Here is a 24,390-nt window from a genome sequence, read left to right as displayed (position 1 = left end):
AAACTCTTACCCATCCTTCAAGATCTAGCTCAAATGTCACCTATTCTGTTAAACCTTCTTGACTCCCTCAGGCAGAGTCTGATGTGCTTTTGCACTGACAGCTCTTTGCTCAATCCTCAGAAGAGCACTTACCACCTTCTACTTTAACATATCTGTTTACAAGTCTGTCTCCCCCACCGGAATGTAAGGTCATCAGGGGCATTGTGTTTTTATTAATTTCTTTGTTACTGGTACTTAGCACAGCACCAGATAAAATGAATTTTCAAAACCTTCTTGTGATTCTGCTAATAAGTTGCACTGAATGCATTTATTTAAAAAAAAACTACATCCTTCTAAACATAAAGACAGCTAATATTTTTACACAACAGAGAAAGAAATAAAATTTTTATATAACTGAGGAAGAATGGATTCTGTACATAGAATTTGAACTAGTGAAGAAGTGGGAATATAAGGATTTTTCTGCACATACCAGCTATGAGAATCAACACTTCACAGGAAGTACCCACTATGCTTCCACTGGCACCTACTTTGGGACCACACTGGTGTTCTTAGGATAGCTATATTACCTGGTAACCATATTCTGGCAGGACCTATACGCTGCAACAAATAAAGAGAAGCACAAGAGGATTTACACATAAACACGCACGCCACACACACACACACACACACACACACACACGGCTCATTTTTCACTAAAGCATTATCACCTGAAATTTTAAACTATAAAAAATGTTGAAATAACCCTTACCTTATAGAGTTTTGTGAGAGTTAAATGAGATAATATGTATACGAAGTTCCTGATATAGTGACTAATGTATTGCTAGTTTAAAAAATGGTAGCTATTTTATTGTCCCACAACCAAGAAATACTCAATTAAACTTCCAGCTTTCTGACTCCTTTATTCCTACTTGGATGGTGTGGAGTGAGGAGCTCAGTGAGCAAAATTCTTTGACTCCCAGGTGTTTGACATGAACAAGTGGTTGAACGGTGGTGCCGTTTACTGAAATGGGGAAGACCGTGTAGGGGAGAGAATTGGTATCTGCTTTGGCCATGTTAAGTTGGAAATTCCTATTAACTATCCAACAGGATGTAGACTGTTGAATATGAGTCTGGAGCAAACATCAGCAAATATTTGATATTAAAGGTCATGGGATTGGATGAAATATCTATGGAGAAAGCATACATATAATGAATATAACTTTATTTCATAGTTATAAAATCTATTCTGTTCTAAAATTTGCTTTTTCTATTTAGTATCTTATGTCATCTTTCTATGTCAGTATATATGTATAGATCTGCTTAGAGATACCATAATTTATTTATTTTTAATTATTAGACATGTACATTACTCCCAACTTCTCAACATTATAAGCCTTACAAATATTTTTGAGGTTGTGCAAGTTCATCTGAGGGCAAATCCTAGAAAATAGAATTGCCTGGTCAAAGCGAGATAGTGTATTTAAAATTTTGAAAGAGAGTGCCAAATTGTCCTGCAGAGTGGGTAAAAATTAAAATTTACACTCTCACCAAGAGGGAAGGAGGGGGCTGTTTTCCTGTGTTCATCCTAATACTTGAATGAGAAGTGGTATTTCACTGATATTTTAATTGTATTTTTACTTATAAGTGAGGTTGAATATCTTTTTATAGGTTTATTAGAAATTAGTATTTATTTTTGTCATTTTTCTATTGGGTTGTTAAATTTTTTCTTATTCTTAAGAGTTCTGGATTGAAGGTAACAAGAAATTTAGCCTTTTTCATCAAACAATGTCATCATTGTTTCATTTTTCCTTTGTTGTATTTGTCTTCTAAGGGGACTACTACCTCAGGCCACATTTGATTATCTGGTACTATACTTGCCTTCCTGTAGTAACAATGAGGTACATTTTGGATCACATTGCAGAGAAGGGAACGAGAGTACAATAATTTTGCTAAGTTGAGGAAACAGAAATTGGGGAGGCTGAGGACACTGGATATTGTGGGGCAGAGTGCCAGAGAGTGGGGAGCGATGCAAAGAAAGACTCCGGGGGTCTGCACAGGGTTCCCTTGAATCTAAAATAGACGATAAGTCAATAGAGTGACCCTTTAAGGGCCAGGCAAAGACTCTCTGAACATTCTTCAGGATCACAGAGGGCTCTAAGTTCTGAGCAGCCAGAGTGGAAAGACTGAATACTCAGGGCATTAAAAGACCTAAGTCATATCTTAGTCATTGGACTAAACTAGGCCTGGAATAGAGGCTACTGTAGACCCATACCAACAAAACTTGAAAGTCAGCCTCAAAAACATCAAGCTGATCTTCAAGTACCTTAACAGCTTGTTTAAGCCAACTTCAACGCTGTAAAAGAAGAAAACAAATTCAAAAATTCCGCAACAGAACATTTACAGTTCCCTACACCCAATAAAAAATTACCAGATATACAAATGAGCAAAAAAATGTGACTCATAACCAGGAGAAAAAACAGTCAACAGACATACACACAAAAAAGACATAGTAATGGAATCTGCAGACAAGGATTTTAAAATAGTCAAGACAAAAAGCATATGATTTCACTCATATGTGGAATTTAAGAAACAAAACAAATGGACAAAGAAAAAAAGAGACAAACCAAAAAACAAACTCTTAACTGTAGAGAATGGATGGTTACCTGAGGGGAGTTGGGTGGGAAGATGGGTGAAGTAGGTGAAGGGGATTAAGGGTACACTTACCATGATGAGCACTGAGTCATGTATAGAATTGTTGAATCACCATAATATACCCGTGAAACTAATACAACGTATGTTTACTGGAATTAAACATTTTTAAGACCAATAAAAATAGACAGGTTGAAAGTAAATGGATAGAAAAAGATGTACGGTGCAAACACTAATCCTAAGAAGGATGGAGTGGCTATATTAATATCAGGCAAAGCAGATTCCAAGAGAAGGAATATTACCAGAGATGAAGAGCAACACTGCATAATGATAAAAGAGTCCATTTAATTCATCACAAGAGCATTACAATTTTTAATATGTATGCATCCAATTACATAGCTTCACAATACATGAAGCAAAAACATACAGAAATGAAAGGAGAAATAGTCAAATCCATCATTATAACTGGAGGCTTCAATACTCCTCTCTTAGTAACTGATAGAACAAGTAGATAGGAATAAGTAAGGATATATAAAACTACTTGACCCAATAGACATTTATTGAATCCTATGGGCAACAACAAAAGGATAAACATTCTTTTCAAATGCTTGCGAAACATTCATCAAGTTAGACCATCTGCCAGGTCACAATACCAGCTTTAATGTATGCAAAAGGATTGAAATCATACAGAGTATGTTCTCTGATGAGAACAGAGTTAAACCAGGAGTTAGTAACAAAAATATATCTAGAAAAATCTCTAAATATTTGGAAACTAAACAACACACTTGTAAATAACCAATCGGTCACAGGAATAATCACAAGAAAAATTAGAAAATATTTTGTATTGTGCATGACCTTTTTCTGTGCATGACTTTTTTGGGGGGTTTTCTTTGCCATGCTGAAATTAAAAACTTTTACCGAGGCACATTTATCAAGCTCTACATAGAAAAGATTGATAAATGTGACCAGTTAATTTTAAATTTCCATCATGGCAAAGAAAACCTCAAACAAATTCAGCGTACGTACATGCTTTGATTGTATGACAACCACTCTAAAATCTACAGCATGGTATAAAAAAACCACTCACATTTTCTTCTCATGCTTTTCTGGTTTCATTTTTGAGATTTACATTTTTGATGTATACGAAATTTTCCCTGCTTTCATGGAACTTACAGTCCAGTGGCCGGGGGTCCACGTGACTTTTGTTCTGTCACAATGCTAATACATAACGCATCTCTTTAATGGCCTCACTTAAAAACGACACTCGTATCACTTAACATAGTTTTCTTACATGCTGGGGTCTATTTTTCACTCTTTTTTTTTTTTTTTCTATGTCGCTTCTCTACTTTTTTGTTTTCTAACATGCTATTTTAAATTAGCAGTCCTTAAAATGTTTTCATATCCATGAATGTCAGTCCCCTCTTGTTTCCCTACTTTATCAAAATTTACCTACTTATTCTGAAATATTTCTTATGTTTAAAAATTGATTGCTATTTTAGGTGGAAATTATATTGCATTTATGGACTAAAGAGAATGGCATTTATACAACATTGAGTCTTCCCCGTTCATGAATAGGATGTGTTTTTCCATTTATTATGAGTTTTAATATTTTCTTCATTTGGAGCAGTAGTTCTTTATCCTAGTATTTTACAATCACTTGGATGGAAAAAAAATACAGATGTCTAGGCCCTACACCAAAGGTTTAATTGGTTTGGTGTGGAACACAGGTGGTGCGTATTTGTTAAGAGCTTAGCCCTGGTCAGGGTTGAGAACTACTTTGACAGAGCCCACATACCTCTAGCTGAGTTCTCCTTTGGTGTTTGTATTCGGTTTGGTTTAGTTTTGGCTGTTATTTTGAATGACATCTTTTTTTTGTTCATTATATTTTCTAGTTGATTACTTTTGGCATAGAGAAAATCTGTGATTTCAGAGTGTGTTTTGTAACATGCCACCTTCCTAAATTTGATTCATATACTTCTTTTCAGTTGATTCTTTAGATTCTTTTTTTTTCTTTTTAGAGAGAAAGAGAGAGAGAACGAGTGGAGTGAGGGGCAGAGGGAGAGAATCTTAAGCAGGCTCCATGCCCAGTGTGGGGTCCAATGCAGGGCTCAATCTCATGACCCTGAGATCATCACCTGAGCTGAAATCAAGAGTTGGAGGCTTAACCGACTGAGCCACCCAAGTGCCCCGCTTCTTTAGATTTTTTTACAGGCATTAAATTACACCACCTGCAAAAATGAAAATTTGTCTTCTATTGTCCTATATTTATGGCTCTTTTTTTTCTTCCCTATATTTATGCCTCTTATACTATGATCTTGTCTTCTTGTCTTGGCTAATAATTCCATAAAAATAACAAGTAATATTTATGATTGAGGGTATCTTTAATATATTTCTGATTTTAATGAGGATATGTATAGTGTTTTATCATTAAACATAATGCTGGTTTATCACTTCAACAAAATATCCATCTACTCATATTTTACTGAAGGTTTTTAATAAAGAATGGTCCTAGTTAAAGGACTTCTATTTAAATTCTGTCATGTGCTTTATAGGAATCTATTAAGAAAATCGTGTTTTTCCTCTCCTTTTGCCAATTAATATGTTGAAAGATATTAATAGATTTCAGATATTGAACCATGTTTGCACTGCTGGAATGACTGGGCTTGGCCCCAGTATATTGTGTCAATATTCTTTTCTTGCTTTCCTTGCCAGGTGTCAGCATCAGTATTTTGGTAGCTTAGAAATTTTTGTAAGCTTTCTGTATTGATTTATTTTCACTCTTTAATTTATTAAAATTCTAGAACAGTGGCTTTCAGAGTGTTTTGATTGTGATTCACAGTAAGAAATGTAGCTTTCAACTGAGGGTTGCTGGAGTGGGGGGTGGGGTGGGAGGGATGGGGTGACTGGGTGATGGACACCGGGGAGGGTATGTGTTCTGGTAAGCGCTGTGAATTGTGCAAGACTGTTGAATCTCAGATCTGTACCTCTGAAACAATGCAATATATGTTAAGAAAGAAAAAAAGAAGAAGAATGTAGCAGGAGGGGAAGAATGAAGGGGGGGAAATCGGAGGGGGAGAAGAACTATGAGAGACAATGGACTCTGAAAAACAAACTGAGGGTTCTAGAGGGGAGGGGGTTGGGAGGATGGGTTAGCCTGGTGATGGGTATTGAGGAGGGCACTTTCTGCATGGAGCACTGGGTGTTATGCACAATGAATCATGGAACACTATATCTAAAACTAATGATGTAATGTATGGGGATTAACATAACAATTAAAAAAAAAAAAGAAATGTAGCTTTCAAAGGAGACCTGGTATAAATATATACATTGAACCAAGAGTTTCACAGAATAATACTTGCCCTTTACTATGAGAATATACTCATATTTCAGTAAAAAATGCTCACCTCAAAACATTATTTTGAAAAATACTATCTGTCCTTTGAAGATTTGGAAAGATCCTCTATAAACTGGCACTTTTCAGAGACTAGTTTTCTGGTGATTATTCCATTTTCTTCCTTTGTTATGTTTTCTCTAGAAAAATCTTTATCATCTCAATTTCACACAGGTCTTTACATTTATTTGAATAATACTTTTGCAATATACTCTTTTAATTCTTTAATTCTCTCACTGTGACTGTAATCTTTTTTTAAATTTTAAAATATTCATGCCTTATTTATGTTGATTAGCTTAGCTAGTGTATTATTATTATTTTTTCTCCTTAAGGAAACAGGCCATAGTATTAATTCTACTGCTTTGCTATTTCTGACTCAATTTCTGATTTACCTTTTTATTTTTCTTCTGCTTTTTTAAGGTTTAATTTATAATCTATTTTGTAGTTCATTTTCTAGTTTTTTGAGTTAAATAGTTTGCTATTTTCATGTTTTCTAGTTTAGTAATACATGTTTAAAGCTATGAATAACTGCTGAACACACTGGTAGTTCTATCCTATAGGTCTTGGTATATAATGTTTTAATTACTATTTTGTACATAGTGTTTTAATTATTATTTTGTACAGATTCTGCCGTATCAGTTTTACTTCAATTTGTACCAAAGGTTCTTTTAAATAATTTTTGTATTTCCAAGTAGTGGAGATGATGGTTTTTATTTTGGTTATTCATTTTTGCTTAATTACATTATTATCAGAGAACCTGGTCTGGATTATTTTTAATCTCTGCAACTTACTGAGAGATTTTTTTGGGGTGGGTGCCAAAATATTTAGTCAGTTGGTAAATGTCTCATGGGTTTTTAAAATAAGATTGATTTTCAGTTCACAGGATATTGATTCCATCGACTGCATCGATTCCATCCACCACATTTATTTTGCCAACCTTATTGGCTTCGTTGTTCAGGTATACCCTTACTAACTTTTGACAGCTTGATCCACGATGTGAATTAAAATGGGCTACTACTATTTCAAGTCTGATAATTTTTCCTTGTAATTCTGCAGTTCTTCTTTATGTATTTTTGTTATTATATTATGCAGTGCTTTAAGATTTATGAAAGGAATATCCTTTCTTTAAATCCTTTACCATCATAAAATTTCCATATTTGTCCTGTTTTAAACTTTCTGCCTTAAATTCAGTCTGTCTGTGATTAGTATCATGACCCCAGCTTTCTTTTTGTTAGCATTTACCTGGCATGTTTTTTCCTACTTTTTTCTTTCTAGTTTTTTAGTCATTTTGCTTTAGATCTTCCTCTTGTGTACATTATATACAGCTGATCTTTGAACAACCAGGTTTGAACTGTGCAAGTCCATTTATACAGATTTTTTTTTATAAAAACAGTGCAGTACTATAAATGTATTTTCTCTTTCTTAAGATTTTCTCCACATTTTCTTTTCTCTAGTTTCCTTTATTGAAGGAATACAGTATATAATACATTATTTGCATATAATAACATACAGAATATGTATTAATTAACTGTGTATGTTGTCAGCAAGGCTTCTGGTCAACAGTAGGCTATTAGCAGTTAAGTTTTGGGGGAGTCAAAAGTTATGTGCAGATTTTCAACTACACAGGGGTCGGTGCCTCTAGCCCTTGCATTGTTCAAGAGTCAACTGTATACCCATCTCTCACTTTACGAAATTTCATTTTATAAATTTTCATTTTTGCAAAGATTTCTAATACAAGTTAACATTAATGATATATATATACATATTGTTAGGTACTGCTGTTATTTTTGTTATTACATTTGACGGTAAGTTTAATATTTAATATTTATTAAGTACTTACTTGTCATCAGGCACTGTTCTTGGCACTTAACATTATTACCTCATTTTGTCCTCACAATGTAACCAATATTTCCATTTTGCAGATTATTAAGGAAATGAAGTTCCCCTAATTTGCCCAAAGTCAGAGAGCTTGTAGAGACTGTTTGGGCAAGAGTAGTTATTTATTCATAGGTTTTGGAGAGGGGGTGTTTTATAATCGTCTTTCTAGTCTCCCATTTGTCCACTACCTCCAAGCCTGTCTCCCATGTGCATAAATCATTCCGGCTACACCCAAGAAACCTGGTTTGTCCTACAGTCCATACTCCATTCCATGATTTCACACTTGCTGAGGTGCTGTTTTATAACTATTACCCAGTGGGATCAGGCAATGTTTTGTATAAATATACTCAGTGCCTACCCACAACCAAACACTGGGTGTTCCATAAATATTTGATGAAATGAAATTCTTTTTTAAAAATTTATTTTATTTTTTTTATTAACATATAATGTATTATTTGTTTCAGGGGTACAGGTCTGTGATTCATCTCTTACACAACTCACAGTGCTCACCATAGCACATACCCTCCCCAGTGTCCATTACCCAGCCACCCCAGGAATGAAATTCTAAGTAGAGTCTTTACCACACTTTTTCAAGTATTTAAATTTCACCTCTTCTCTCATCAGATTTCTCCTCTGAGTTTCAGTGTAGATGAAAAATATTAGATTTCTTCATATTTAAAACTAAGGTAGAAAATTTGAATTACAGTGGATTTAAATTCAATGTGTCATGTAAAAATGTCCAATATTTAACACAGATTTTGAGTTTCAATAATAGTAAAGCATTTGCTTTACTTATAGATTTTATTTAATACATTTCTGTATGTTCAAAAAAGAGAGAGGATATATAAAACTGAATTCAAGGTTTAAGTCCTTAGACCTTAGAAAAATTGGTAGTCCAAGTGATGTAGTTCTTAAGAGTTCCCAGCAGGGGCCAGAATGTTCATGTTAAATCTAATTAAATGAAAATGTTTTTCCTATAATTAAAGGAGGTATCTAATTTTTAAGCCAAAAAAAAAAAAAAAAATCAGCTAGAACTCTCTATGGTTAAAATTATTAAAAACTACTGACTTATTAGTTTGAAATTTCAAGAAGGAAGTATATAATTCAAAATATTGAAAATGAGTTTAACAGAAATAGTGACATCCTATAACAAAAGGTTGGCTTCCAGTATCTGAGCAAATGAGCATTCAAAGTATGTTTAGTTAGTAGACACTAAAACTCCTATACTAATTGCCAAATGCAGGTCATTGGGTCTTTCAGTTGCCAAGCCAGACTATGGACTGGTTCCAAGAACAAAGGGCACCACTGTGGCATTGACCCAGGAAATTGAGCACTGACCTTATTTGTTAATTTTAGAACATTAAAAAAAAATCTTAACTCAATATAAAAGACTTACTTGGTGCTTCAAAAGTAGTTCAATGCAAATTGCCTTTGTAAATCAAATAAGCTTTTTAAAATTTAATTCTACTTTAAGTCATGCAACCTTTCTCTGGGCCTCAGTTTCTCCATCTGTTCATAAATAGATTAGACATAATAATTTAAAATTTTTATGTTTCTAAAATTCAGAGTTTTATCCTTAGGCAAAAAGCATCATTTTTTTTTTCTTATTTCCAATTCCTGGCATAGTACCTATCATAAACCAGGTGCTAATAAGTGTTTAATGAACAAATAAATGACCAAATGAGGGCGCCTGGGTGGCTCAGTCATTAAGCGTCTGCCTTCGGCTCTGGTAATGATCCCAGGGTCCTGGGATCGAGCCCCACATCGGGCTCCCTGCTCAGCGGGAAGCCTGCTTCTCCCTCTCCCACTCCTCCTGCTTGTGTTCCTGCTCTTGCTGTGTCTCTGTCAAATAAATAAATAAAATCTTTTAAAAAAAATGACCAAATGAATACATTTGTTTGAAGAGTTCTTTCTAGGAATTTACAAAAGAATTTGGAAACAGAATGCTTCTGAAAGCCAATACTCCATGAATTATGAAAAACAATGCTTTAGGCAATTCCAAAAAAAATAAAAAAACATTTTCTGAATACTCTTGGAAGGAACTGAATTTTTCTAAGGCTATCACTACTTCCAAGACACTGATTGAGTAATAAGGGAGCTAAAATTCTTTTAAAGTGCTTTAAGACTTTACATTTTAAAATCTAAATCTAAAAAACTTAAAGAATTTATTTTTTTATTTCCAGAAACATACTCTTTATCAAATTTATTATGGTCTCCAAAGGTGCCCCAAAACAAAACCCTAAATATTTCAAGATTTTCTCTCAGGAAGTGGTTGTTTACTAGAAAGCTTAACTCAATAATAAGGGTAAGGATTTTAAAACTAAAGATATGTTTTTACCAGTTTAACCTATATTGTCATCGGCTCTGGAAACCATGTGCTTGTTCTAAAGTAAACCAAAACATTGTGAAGGAAAGCAGTTATCAAAAATAATGAAAATCAACTTTTTATATTTACTATATTTCTCATTTGTAAATTTTAAAAATTTGACTTCATTAAATTTTGCAGGCAGAAGTTTGTGCCTTTTTAATCCAGGGAGGTGGGCCATGTGTGGAAGTGGGAGGCTGAACATGAGAGTGTGGGTTGTAGCAAACTGGAGAGCCCCACTGAAGACTGGTGTAACTTTCATCAGGGGGTCTGAAACATTCCTACATGCTGTCTCACTGCATGTGCATTCAACATAAACAAAAAGAAACTCTAGCTCCAGTAAAAAAGGATAAATACGTGACTCACAGACTTTTTCCAAACTAAGCCACTGTCTCAGGCAAAGAACTTAAGTAGCTATGCTTATTTGCTGTTGATAAAATGAGGTAGTTATTTGAGCCAGGTTCTCAAGCCTGAATAATGTAAAGATACCTTTCAAAGAAAAAACAATTTTTTGAAAACTCCCATGAATAAAAGTTAACCCTTATCACATTAGATGGCACTTGAAGCCAACTTGATTATAGTAAAAAAACAAAACTCAACTGTATATACTGTATTTGCAGAATATAGAAAATGAAGACATTGAGATAGTACTCAGATATAAGGTGGTTATCTGGATGACCTAGAATACCACAGAGAACTGAGTTTTATGAAATTATTTATGGAATTCGCAGATGCCCCTGGGAGCTAAGGAACTTAATTTAAGAGAACATTCTGGGAAATAGGTTGACTTCTGGCCCACCGTGGCTGTCTTACTCAAAGAGCTATGCCCCACTAGGTAAACTGAGGTGATAAACTCTATCCTGGTTTTGGGGGAAAATTCCTTCCTGCTCAGATGAGAAGAAAGGAGGTAGAGAAGTATCACTGGGAAACTTAGTCCTTTACAGAGAAGAATGCAAAGGAGAAGGTGAAGACTATGGCACATGTAATCAGTTCACAGCTCTCCCCACTAGGTCAAGGCAAAAAAGATTGTTCTACCTTTGCCTTGCTTACACACACACACACACACACACACACACACACACACACACACTGCTCTTTTGAGATTTCTTTTCTCTTCTCTACCTTTGATGCTCCTGAAAATCAATCTGACCTAAATATGACCTGTGTTGGGTAAGGGTCCTGGTCTTAAGGTCTTCTTCTTCTTCTTTTTTTTTTTTTTCCGGTAGGCTCCATGCCCAGCCCAACACGGAGCTTGAATTCACAACCCTGAGATCAACACCTGAGCTGAGATCAGGAGTCAGACCCTTAACCAGCTGAGCCACCCAGGAGCCCCTGTTCCTAAGGTCTTAAATAGTGGTGTCAGAGCCAGCATGGCCACTCCCTAGCAAGGTCCTCGTTAAAGTGTCTACGGGTAGTCATAATCATCAAATGCAAAAGCTCCACTGGAATGTTCAAAATGCTCATTGCTCTACCAGAGAACCACTAGAGGTGGCAAAGACACAGGGACCTATAACACCAGTCTCCCCTACCAGTTTGTGTAAGAGGGATCCCAGGAGAAAAGCTACAAACCATAGTGAGAGCAAACTAAAATCACAACCAGAGTCACTTAGAAAGACTACACATAACTAATTATACCTTTTGGAAAATTATGAAGTTGAAGTTTTTTGTATTTAAGGAGACATTCATTCATTTATTACTTTAATTATTAAGGCAATACCCTTTTTCCAGTCTAATTATATGCTGGATGTTGGACCAAGAGCTAAAGACACAAAAATGAACAAAATAATTCCCTTCCTTTAAAGAGCTCATAGTCTGTTTGGGGGATGGAGGAGTAGAGGCAGAAAGACAAGTAAGGGGGAAAAAGCAAGCAACTGAGAATTGTAATAATAGACATGGGCACAACCTATACAAAGTTAGCACTAAGACTTTGAGTCAAGCATCTTTTTTTTAATGGAAAAATAAGGAAGCTAAATTATAACTATTTTTGATTCTCTGTATTTCAAATCTGTATAAAATAAACTGGAGTTCCTACTTTGGAAAGGAAAGCAGAAATTGCATTTTGAAGTTTTTCTTTTCTTTTTTTTTTTTTTAAAGATTTATTTATTCACTTGAGAGAGAGAAAGAGTGGGGGAGAGGCAGATGAAGAGGGAGAGAGAGACTCTTCAAGCAGACTCCTCGCTGAGTGTGGAGCACCATGCAGGGCGCGATCCCAGAACTCTGAGATTATGACCCAAGGCAGCCGAAATCAAGAGCCACTCAGGCACCCCACATTTTGAAGTTTTTCTGAGTTAATTCTACCTCTAAAGGACAGTAGAATGCAGAAACTTATTACCTGGGACATTATGATGAAGCATTGCCATAATATGAATATTATCATCTCAAGACTGACCTGAAGACCATCTACAAAACATCCTTCAAGACCACAGATTTCAGCCTATACCCTAGAACTGACAAATGTGAACATGTCCTCTTGATATCCTCAAGTTGGTAGTTGGTGATTATAATAGAGTAATATTTATATTTCTGCTCTTGGCTATAATTATGTGTCAAAAAATAAATACACAATGTTTAAAAATTACCATATTTGATTTCTCATTCAGAGCACAGATACAGGTATTAGGAGGAAGGGACTTCAAGTTATAGGGAAAAAATATTCGGTTAAAGTAGTATAAACATTATTACTTGGGGCATGGTTCTGAAAGTGTGGTCTGGGAAGTCCTGGAGTGGAGACCCTTTCAGAGAGTCTGTGAAGTAAAAACTATTTTCATAACAATGCTAAGATGTTTTTTGCTACTCTCGTTTTTTCTTTTGTGTACAGCGGGGTTTCCCAGAGGCTCCACAATGTGTGACAACATCATCACTCTCAGCAAATACAATATATGCTTGTGTATACCTATATTCTAAAATTTCTCATTTTAAATTTGTAATGTGTTAAATATTGATAAATATGACCAATACAAACAAAAGCTTTTGAGGATCCTATATAATATTTAAGAGTATAAAAGAATCTTGAGAACAAAAAATTTGAGAATTACTGCATTGGGGATAAATCTCCACTGAAAGGGCACAACTAATCAAATCTCATAGTTTACATAAAGAAACAAAACTATAGGTTTCATGAAGACAGTAACAATCTCAGTCTGGAGCATCGTTGTCTCCTCAGACTCTAGCACAGTATCAGGCACATGTAGGCATTAGAATATTTCATAAAATAATAAATGAATTAATACATACATATATACATATGTACATACATAGATTCATAAATGAAGGCTTTGCTAATCGACTTATTCAAGGTCACACAAAACTCAGCAGTAATGCCAGATTTCAGGTCTCCTATCTTCTATTCCTATACTGTTGGTCCCTAGCTCAAGAATACTTTTGTTTCTGTTAATTTTTGTTCCAATCTATTGAAAGCATGAGTAATCGGATATCAAAGTGGGACAATTACCTTCGCATGCTGCTGTGTGAGTTGAGCACTTATATGGTCTTTTTCTGGGCTTAAGCAAAATTAGCATGGAGTGACACCAAAGGGCTGTCATTAGGAAATGACAAGAACGATCACATAAAATATCTTTCTGGTTTTTTCCCCCACAATAGAGTTGAATTTTTCATGATCCATTCTAATTCCTAGTCTCCTCCTCCCTTCTGTGGCCACATCATTAAACTCTGGCAAGCCTTTATATTAGTGTACTCAGTAGTTCCCAGACTGTAAAGAGTAAAACCATAAACATTTTCGGGGAAATATGCTTTGTATTCTCAAAGTTGTTTTGCAACACCCCCTGGTATTTGTAACAGAGATGAGAGAAGTTTGCTTGCGATCTTACTCATGGTCACAGAAATGTAAGGCCCACCCAGTACAAAGAAGAACAGCAGAAAGAAAAACACAAGTCTTGTAAAGTACTGCATTAACCACCTAAATTTGGACTCCGTGAGAAACTGTTTTTAAAGATGGCCAACGTAAGAAAAAGCCAACAAGCTGGCGGACCAAGTTCTCCCAGTCAGCCAAAAGGAATTCTTCTCTACTCACTCATCCTAATTACACACTGTCCTGTCTCCTTCATGAAAGTGGCCAAAGCCAGGCCATCGGCAGTCAGAACACAGTGAAGGTTCCTACAGCTGGTGAACCTTCCTGCTCTGGGGCCTCGGGGAGGTTGCAATCACTGCCACTGGAGAAGCAATATATGTTCTCAAAATTTCTTCAGTACCTCTTAACTCACCCAATACTGATCTCTAGAGAGGTTGATTAGATACAGCTGGTTCTCATTCACAGCACTTATGTTCTATAAAGCCACGGCCAGCACTGAACCATTGCTCCTAGAGGAAATACAACGTTACATTCCTGTGAGCCTCTGGTCACAACATTGTTATCAATCAATCAATAGATAACCTTATCTGTTTAAAAATATCTTATCTAATATATATTGTGGATTCACTGACATTGAACTCGCAGCCAACAGACTAACTCAAGCCTGAGTAGAGCTCATCTAACACATATATTTTTCCATAAGGAAATTTTTTTCTAAGACATTGCAACTTTCTTAAAAAAAAAAAAAAACTCTAAAAAAAACCCCTAGTAAAATATATATAACATAAAATCGACCATTGAACCATTTTTAAGTGTATAGTTCAGTGGCATTAAGTACATTTACATTTTGTGCAGCCATCATCAACATCTATATCCAGAACATTTTTATCTTCCCAAATTGAAACTCTGTACCTATCAAATAGTAGCTCCCCCCCCTCAACTGCTCCTCGAAGTCCCTGGCAACCACCATTCTACTTTCCATCACAGCCTTCTTGTACTTAGGAGCAAAGCACTTTAGCACTATGCACTGGGGACCAATTTAAACAGAATTGGCCAAGAAAAGCCCACCGACCAAAAATGCAAAAAAACATGGTACTAAGTAGATTGTAAAAAGGGTACTTATTTACAGTATGAGAGCTGAAACAAGGCAGAGCTTTGCCTTGTCTGACCTCAGTTGGGAACCTGTGTGTCGGAAGATTCATATTTTTTACCATTCTGCCCATGTGCATGAGTGACCAGAAAATCATCCTGCATATTGATTTTGGGGGTTAAAAATAAATTTTAGCAAGTAGGCAAATTTGCAAATATGGAACCCATGAATGATGAGCATTGGCTATATGTGGAAATGATAACCTTTTTTACTTTATTCTAGGTAGTAAGAATAAAGAGCTGAAATATGCCAGTAATAGGGCTACCTTATGAAATTTTAGTCTCTGTGAATTGGTAACTGGCAGCTACAACCTAAAGCAGTTTTAGTTCATGGGGAGGATATATTTAAGCATGATCTCACACCTCTCTGCAGGAAACAAAGACTGAGCACTCAAGTAACACTTATCAATCACTTACTATATGACAGGCACTATATTCAGCAATTTACATGCATTATTAAATTACATCCCCCCAAAGCTCTATGAGGAATCTGAAGGTCAGAGAAGTTAAGGACCTCATCCATTATCAGTAGTTAGAAATGGCAACATTGAGACTTGAACTCAGGTCCACCTGATTCCAGAGCCCGAGTTCCCAACTGCTATGCAAATCTAATCAAGTTAAAAAAAAAAAAAGTTTGACTTACTCAGAAGTGTATAGGAGCATATGTTACAATATTTATAACATTGTCAGGATTTATACATAGAAAAATAAATTTACCAAATTAAACTTTATAAGCCTGATCTAATATTTTTCCACAATAAAGAGTATCTGAAATCCTTCAGGGCATTTGGTTTGTGTCTGGTTTTCCTTAATCTTTAATGATGGGCAAATCTAATGCATTATGTAAGGCCATTTTTTCTCAAGAGATGTAGATACCTCTTAAGAATTTGATGAAAATGCATTAACTTTTCAGGCTACTGAGTTGCATTTTAGTGCACTGAGGCAGTAAATTAGTGTACAATGTGCAAAAGTGGTAGTGACCTAAAAAATAAATATTTGATATGAGCCACTGCATTCTCTTGGGGGGGGGTGCGGCAGAATAATGGATTAACTCTCCTAGGAGTCCTTAGCTTCCCAAAAAGGAGTAGGAAGAAGAAATCTCCTGTGGCCTGGAAACAGCTTGTTTCTCACTGGTTATGTTTGCTTAGCTCTTTAACTGTTCAACTGATTAGATCTCCTGGCTCCCAAAGCTAAGGTTGAGAGTTTGATCCCTACACAGGCCACTTAAATTTGGAGAACAAAAAGCTCCATTCTCTGCTCCCAGACCTTACCCCAAATCCCTGCCAGGTGTCTGCCCTCTGGTCAAAATGAGAAACTGGCAAAGGGGTGCAAACCAATTATAGTATTGGGGGACAAAAAATGGACACCCCTTTATAATGGTGATCTTTTACTTGTATGTGCACACAGTATTTTGACATAATTTATGGAGAATAAATACTATGCTTTTTACTTTTATCAATGGAAATCTGAGGCAAACTGTAGTAAGTGCTGCATTGCCAGTCATAAAACCCATTATCTCCTTATTCTAAGTTCAGAGATTTTTCTACAGCTGACATTATCCTCTTGGTAATAAACAATGAAGAAACAGATCTTCTGAGTAATATTAATCTGCAACTTTAGAATAGGAAATAACAATAATAATCGGCCAAAAAGTGAGCACAATTTTTATATTAGTAAAAAACATTAAATTATTTCAAAATAATTCCACGTGTAATATAACATTATAATAAGTTGATTTTTAACATGACCTAAGAATTTAATCAGGAAAACAAGTTTCTCAAATTATAGCTGAAAATCTTTTACTAGTAGCACAATCTTACCTTTTCTTTTAATTCAGGTCTTCCTTATTTAAATTCATATTTCCCTAATTACACAGCACTAAACATAATTTAATAAAATAAATAAAATTCTTTTTACTTCAAATGCCTGCCTAAATAATAGATAATCATTTTAACTTTTGAGGAAGCAATATTTCAACTTTTTAAGTATGAAGTGTAAAACTAAGATTTACTTATTTAAATTACAACTTGAGTTTCACATATAAAGATTAATAAGATTTAAGTGTACTTTCTATTATTGTTAACATAGACTTTAATTCTTCAAATGTCACATATATCTTTCATTATTTGTAGATTTATTTTTTTTATGAAGTAGTCGAATGAATCAGCTCACCCTTGACTGTAACAAAATACTGTTTGGTGACTTGTGACAGACAGGGTTTTAACCTCTGACAGCGAGATTCATTGTGGAGCAAGAGCCAATCATAGATCCTGACGACACTTGTCTCATCAAAGTTGGAATATAAAAAGCCACTTGGAATACAGTATAAAAGATTCACTGGTGTGGCAAGTTGTCTCTCAGACTGTACAGGCATTAAAATTTTGCTTGGCATTACTCAAAAGCAAAACAAAAGTAAAAGGAAGAAATAAGAACAAGGAAAAAGATTGTACTGATTTTAAAATCATGCAGAAACTGCAAATCTATGTTTATATTTACCTGTTTATGCTGATTGTTGCTGGTCCAGTGGATCTAAATGAGAACAGTGAGCAAAAAGAAAATGTGGAAAAAGAGGGGCTGTGTAATGCATGTACTTGGAGACAAAACACTAAATCTTCGAGAATAGAAGCCATAAAAATTCAAATCCTCAGTAAACTTCGTCTGGAAACAGCTCCTAACATCAGCAAAGATGCTATAAGACAACTTTTGCCCAAAGCTCCTCCACTCCGGGAACTGATTGATCAGTACGATGTCCAGAGAGATGACAGCAGTGATGGCTCTTTGGAAGATGATGATTACCACGCTACGACCGAAACGATCATTACCATGCCCACCGAGTGTGAGTAGCCCTCTTAGTGTATATCAGCAATTCTGCTGACTGTGGTTCTAGTGTTTATGAGAAACAGATCTATTTTCAGGCTCTTTTAACAAGCTGTTGGCTTGTATGTAAGTAGGAAGGAAGAGTTTCTCTTTTTCAAGATTTCATGAGAAATATACTAATGAGACTGAAATCTGCTGCATTATTTGTTTTGTTGGAGAGCTAAAAAGCCAAAAGGAAATAAAAATTAAATGCTTGCATGGCACTCATGTTTAGTTTAATCTGACAAATATAACATGCTTATGATTTCACAGCTGAGTACCACCAAGGCAATGACTGGGAGATACTACAAGCAATGTTAAAACCTTACATGAATTTTCATAATTGCATTTAGTTGCCTGAAATATGCATTTGTAATAACAAGGTTTTTTTCCCTCTAATAATAGAGAAAGGTCTTCCTTTGAGCATTTGCAAAATGCCTAGAATGACTTCCGTTATTCAAAACTATTTCTCACAGTGTTTTTATGTTCTTCACAAATTATAATATTTAATCTTGAAAGCTATGACACTGGAGAATATAAAAAAATGTTTTAAAAAATTTAATATATTAGGAAGACCAATGATGAAGTAAACATAGCATAATGATAATCATGAGCTAATTATCAGGAAATGCCTGGGAAATAAACATTTTAATTAAATAGGTTATGGCTCACAGAGTCCCACTTATACCTTGACCATGGCACAATTGTTGAGAGTCCCCGGTGTGCCTATTTCCAGGCAGGCACATTGCTTAATAACCCTCTAAAATATTGTTTTAGTCTCATAAGAGGGAGGAAGCTATTACCTATAGTATCTACCTTGCTTCTGAAAGATAATAGATTTCATACCATTCCTGTTGCAGTCACTTCAAAACTATACGCAAGGAAAGGCAGAAAGGCACCTTAACAGAGAAGGCAAGACAAGAAAGATTTCATACTCTATGTCTGTGGTCTTGCTTTAAACAGTGCTTTTTACACTTTAAACCGGACTCGGAACAGCTTCAAATATTGTTTTCCTTATTAGGTAATCACGTTATAATGCAACAAATAATTTTCCTTTAAGACTCTACTATCAAACAGTCCTGGAGGAGATTTCCCTTATTTGTAAACAATCTTGGAAAAACAAAAGGAAAGAAACTGCTAGTGCTTCTGCTTACAATGACAACCTGTCTCTAAAGACAGTATTTTCTAACTTTTGAGATAGCTGGAATGTAACATTCACATTTTTGTGCTAATTACCTGATTTGTTTTGTTCCTTTAGGGTTATTCCAGAGCCAAAACATAACAGATGTGCTATATTTTCTACTAATTCCCCAGGCTCAGTTAGTTGCTCAGTGTGTCTTGTCCCCAGGTAATTCAGGCCTGGGGGAAGGGTTCCTTCTTCCAGACTGATTGGTACAGCTGCTCCGTAAGTGTAACTACTCAGATTCCCAAAGAATTCTAAGTGGATGTTCCTCCACGGTGTCTCTTGTTCTCTCTAATCATCATCATTTTAAAATTTCATCCACTGTTCATTCTTTCATAGAATTCTCCTTAGTCCACGGTTCTCTGGAGAGGGAGTAGATTCCTCATAAAGAGCTGAAAAAATATATATCTAAAAAATTCTGAAAAGCTGGAGTAATTATTTTCTTTGATATTTTTCTGAATTATGAATGAAATTCTGCATGGCTTTTCACTTTAAAATATGCATTTACTATTCCAGTGGAAAAAAATGCTTACCAATTAATATAAAGGGACTTGTTCATTTTTTATGAGAAATAATTTCAATAACTATTTTTCTTTTCTTATTCATTTATAGCTGATCTTCTCACGCAGGTGGAAGGAAACCCCAAATGTTGCTTCTTTAAATTTAGCTCTAAAATACAATATAATAAAGTAGTAAAGGCCCAACTGTGGATATATCTGAGACCCGTCAAGACTCCTACAACAGTGTTTGTGCAAATCCTGAGACTCATCAAACCCATGAAAGACGGTACAAGGTATACTGGAATCCGATCTCTGAAACTTGACATGAACCCAGGCACTGGTATTTGGCAGAGCATTGATGTGAAGACAGTGTTGCAAAATTGGCTCAAACAGCCTGAATCCAACTTAGGCATTGAAATCAAAGCTTTAGATGAGAATGGTCATGATCTTGCTGTAACCTTCCCGGGACCAGGAGAAGATGGGCTGGTAAGTGATAACTGAAAATAACATCTAACAACAAACATTGTTACGTTTTAATTCATCATGTGAATGAATAATAGTGGAAAAAATCACTACCCATTTCCTATGCTTATAAGCCAGACAAAGGTATCTTATCCCCATGGTAGCCCTGTACCCAATAAAAGTAGGTGTCTAATTTCATATCCTATGAAACACGCTCTTGATACTTTTATTTTGCATGAAGATTAAAAAAACAGTTATGCCATAGTCCTTAACTTCTGAGGGAGTTCTTTTGAATTGGAGATGAAATATAAAGTGCTTTTCACTGATATGCTACATGATTACATGAATAAAAACATGAAATCTTCATAGTGGATTCTACTACATATCCAACAAATTAAAACATTTTTTTCCTCAGAAGAATGCCAAATGTGTTGAAATTTTTTGGATTAAATAAGCAGAAAAAACAAACTTGAAAAATTATAATGAAAATAAAATGCTTTTATTTATAGCAGTTAACTAAGTATGATATGTTTAGGCTTACATCTTATTAAATATACAATACTTAAGGTCCCTCGTGATAAATATGTTTACTATTTTGCAGACTGTTTATGCACTAATGTATATGTAGATTACTTTGTGAATTACCCCTAATAAAATTTAAATTTCCAGCTTAGTTAACCTTTGTCACCTAGCTTATTTCTAAGCTGCCTTACCATTTTTGTGCAAGAGTTTACTTAGGTAATGCCAACTAATTTAATATCAGGCCAAGCAGATGACAATACTTTACATATTATAAAAATTTATAAAAACCATTTTAAATCCTAGTATAAATTTAGAGTTACTCTTCTGGCTTACCTGTGCTTTCCCAAACTTACTTAATATGACCATACATTTTGCTTCCATCTATTGACATAATTTAGAACAAAAGATTATACTTGCAAACAATAAATGTTATCCTTTTAGTTCTTAAAGGCTCTTGGTTATAAAGAGTCTATAATCAGTAAGTCAGTCTACTTTGAATAAAAACATATTCTTTAGAAGATTACATAATTTTCCAAATGATTAATTTTTCTTTGAATATGCTACATAAAATGTGATTGACTCACAAAATGATGCTATTTTTTATAATATTAAATAACAATAATTACCAGGTCTATTTTGATTTTGATATAGGATAAAAACTATTATTAATTATTTAAGAAAGTATTCTTTTTTTACAGATAGCATTTTAATGATCAAAGTTGGTAATGTGACAACTTTTAGGTATTATTAAACAGATTATTATTAAACAAATTAAACATAATTATTAATGACACATTCCTCAGATTTTTCCATATAAAAGGAAAAGTCTCAAATGTATTAAAAGACTGGGGCAAGGGAGGAACTAGCAAATTATTGTTTAAATACATGAACAGAAACATTTTTCAGTGAAAGACTAAAATGAAATAATATTCTATCTTCTGATTCTGTTCCTTGCTCCCTTAAGAGTTTTTCTTTCCAACTCAATATGCATACCACTACTTTCATTACCCTACCTTTCTTTTTCCTATTACAATCCATATAGTGTTGGGAGGTAACTATTTGCTCTGGTTTTAATAGCCAATTCTTCCCAAGTATAGATCTGGGGAACAGAGGATGGATGAGTATACCTATTCCTCCAGGAGTCATCAGACATGTTTAGCCAACATATTTCATCAGGAAGAGAGAGAACTAACCTCTTCCTTCCTCCATCCTGTCTTCCCTCCTCTTCCCCTCTCCTCGCTCCATCCCTTTATTCCCATAAATATTGTCAGAGCATCTATTACGTGCCAGGAAGCTGGGGAAAACAGAAATTAAAAAGACATAGGTCTGACCACAGGGAATTAGAATTGCTGCTATATTCTTATGAGCCATAAGGGAAGAATCAAGCCTAGTGCAAATTAAAATTCCTTAATGCTGTGTCTTTAAAAAATAAATGTGGCATAAGCAAAATGATTAGTTTCTTCAATAATGACTTCTTGAGGTAGGAAAGTGTTCCGGGACCTCTTCATATTATTGATTGTTCTTTTCCTTTTCACACAGAATCCATTTTTAGAAGTCAAGGTGACAGACACACCAAAAAGATCCAGAAGAGATTTTGGGCTTGATTGTGATGAGCACTCAACAGAATCTCGGTGCTGTCGTTACCCTCTAACTGTGGACTTTGAAGCTTTTGGATGGGATTGGATTATTGCACCCAAAAGATATAAGGCCAATTACTGCTCTGGAGAGTGTGAATTTGTGTTTTTACAAAAGTATCCTCATACTCATCTTGTACACCAAGCAAACCCCAGAGGTTCAGCAGGCCCCTGCTGTACTCCCACAAAGATGTCTCCAATTAATATGCTATATTTTAATGGCAAAGAACAAATAATATATGGGAAAATTCCAGCCATGGTAGTAGATCGCTGTGGGTGCTCATGAGATTTATATTTGGTTCATAACTTCCTAAAACATGGAAGGCCTTCCCCTCAACAATTTTGAAACTGTGAAATTATATACCACAGGCTATAAGCCTAGAGTATGCTACAGTCACTTAAGCATAAGCTCAGTATATGGACTAAAAGAGAGAAGATATGCAATGGTTGCCATTTAACCATCAAAATAAATCATACAATAAAAAGTCTTACTGATTTCCAGAGTTTTTGAACAAGGAGATCAAATTACATTTATGTTCATATATATTACAACATATCCAGGTAAATGAAAGCAATTCTCCTTGTGTTCTGGTGAATTAAAGGAGTATGCTTTAAAGCCTATTTCTTTACAGTATCATTTAATATCTACAGAAAAATCTATATGTAGTATTGGTAAAATGCAGGATTGTTACATACCATCATTTGAATCATCCTTAAACACTTGAATTTTTATTGTATAATAGCATACTTGGTAAGATGAAATTCCACAAAAATAGGGATGGTACACCATTTGCAAGTCCCCATCCCTATTATGATCTGTACAGTACATTAACAATCCATGCCAATGGTGCTAATACAATACGCTGAATGGCTGATATTACCAGGTTTATCAAATAAAAAAACATTCAGTAAAATAATAAGTTTCTCCTTTCTTAAGGTGCATTTTCATACACCTCCAAATGGGGAATGGATTTTCTTTAATGAAAGAAGAATCATTTTTCTAGAGGTCAGCATTCAATTCTGTAGCATACTTGAAGAAACTGCATTATCTTAAAAGGCAGCCAAAAAGTATTCATTTTTAATCAGGATTTCAAAATTACAGCCTGCCTTTGCAACACTGCAGTTTTTATGATAAAATAATGGAAATGACTGATTCTATCAATATTGTATAAAAAGACTTTGAAACAATTGCATTTATATAATATGTATACAATATTGTTTTGTAAATAAGTGTCTCCTTTTTTATTTACTTTGGTATATTTTTACGATAAGCACATTTCAAATTAAGTATTAAGGCACAAAGACATGTCATGTATCACAGAAAAGCAACTGCTTATATTTCAGAGCAAATTAGCAGATTAAATAGTGGTCTTAAAACTCCATATGCTAATGGTTAGATGGTTATATTGCAATTATTTTATATTTTTTTACATTATTAACATTCACTTATGGATTCATGATGGCTGTATCATGTGAATGTGAAATTTCAATGGTTTACTGTCATTGTATTCAAATCTCAACGTTCCATTATTTTAATACTTATAAATATTATTAAACATACCAAAATGATTTAACTCTATTATCTGAAATGCAAAATAATAAACTGATGATATCGTAACAAGAATTGTTAATTTTATTTTATAATTTGATAATGAATATATTTCTGCATATATTTACTTCTATTTTGTAAATCAGGATTTTGTTAATCAAATTCATTGTACTTATGACTAAGTGAAATTATTTCTTATGCCTAATGTGTAGAAACAATATAAATTATATTAAAGTGTTTTCACCTTTTTTGAAAGACACAACAGTTTTATGTTATAATGACTAATTCTGGATTTCTGACTTCACTTTACTATAAAAGTATAATGGTTTAGCATAAAAGTTTGGTTTGGGAATTTTAGCTCTGCTACTGGAGTTCTCATGAGTGAAATTCCTGTTAAATTGGTTCTGGTCAAGTTGTTTTAAATATACGAAAGCAAGGACTAGTTATATTTGTTTCATTTCTCTT

The 24,390-nt window shown here is 34.5% G+C and overlaps 2 protein-coding genes across 6 annotated transcripts in view; both read left to right on the top strand.

Annotated features, from left to right (window-relative positions):
* HIBCH (3-hydroxyisobutyryl-CoA hydrolase) overlaps positions 1-12,840 on the top strand; it is a 256,064-nt gene extending 243,224 nt beyond the window's left edge. For 2 of the 5 annotated variants that reach the window (XR_013447266.1, XR_013447264.1), the window contains one exon: positions 12,357-12,840. The gene's annotated coding sequence lies outside the window, so the exon portion shown is untranslated. Of the gene's footprint in view, positions 1-4,646; positions 5,437-6,895; positions 6,978-12,356 lie in introns of those variants that run through there. The other 3 variants (XR_013447263.1, XR_013447265.1, XR_013447267.1) reach the window with 2 other exon arrangements.
* A 4,515-nt stretch (positions 12,841-17,355) lies between these two features.
* MSTN (myostatin) lies at positions 17,356-24,187 on the top strand. The gene is made up of 3 exons (XM_036075506.2): positions 17,356-18,055; positions 19,871-20,244; positions 22,282-24,187. Exons 1-3 carry the CDS (start codon positions 17,683-17,685, stop codon positions 22,660-22,662), a joined length of 1,128 nt encoding a protein of 375 aa, XP_035931399.1. The 5' UTR covers positions 17,356-17,682; the 3' UTR covers positions 22,663-24,187.
* Positions 24,188-24,390: the final 203 nt, after the last annotated feature.

Source organism: Halichoerus grypus, chromosome 4 (assembly GCF_964656455.1).
Source record: "Halichoerus grypus chromosome 4, mHalGry1.hap1.1, whole genome shotgun sequence".
Lineage (NCBI taxonomy): Eukaryota > Metazoa > Chordata > Mammalia > Carnivora > Phocidae > Halichoerus > Halichoerus grypus.
Note: the sequence above shows the minus strand (reverse complement) of the source record. Positions and strands in the feature narration are given on the sequence as shown.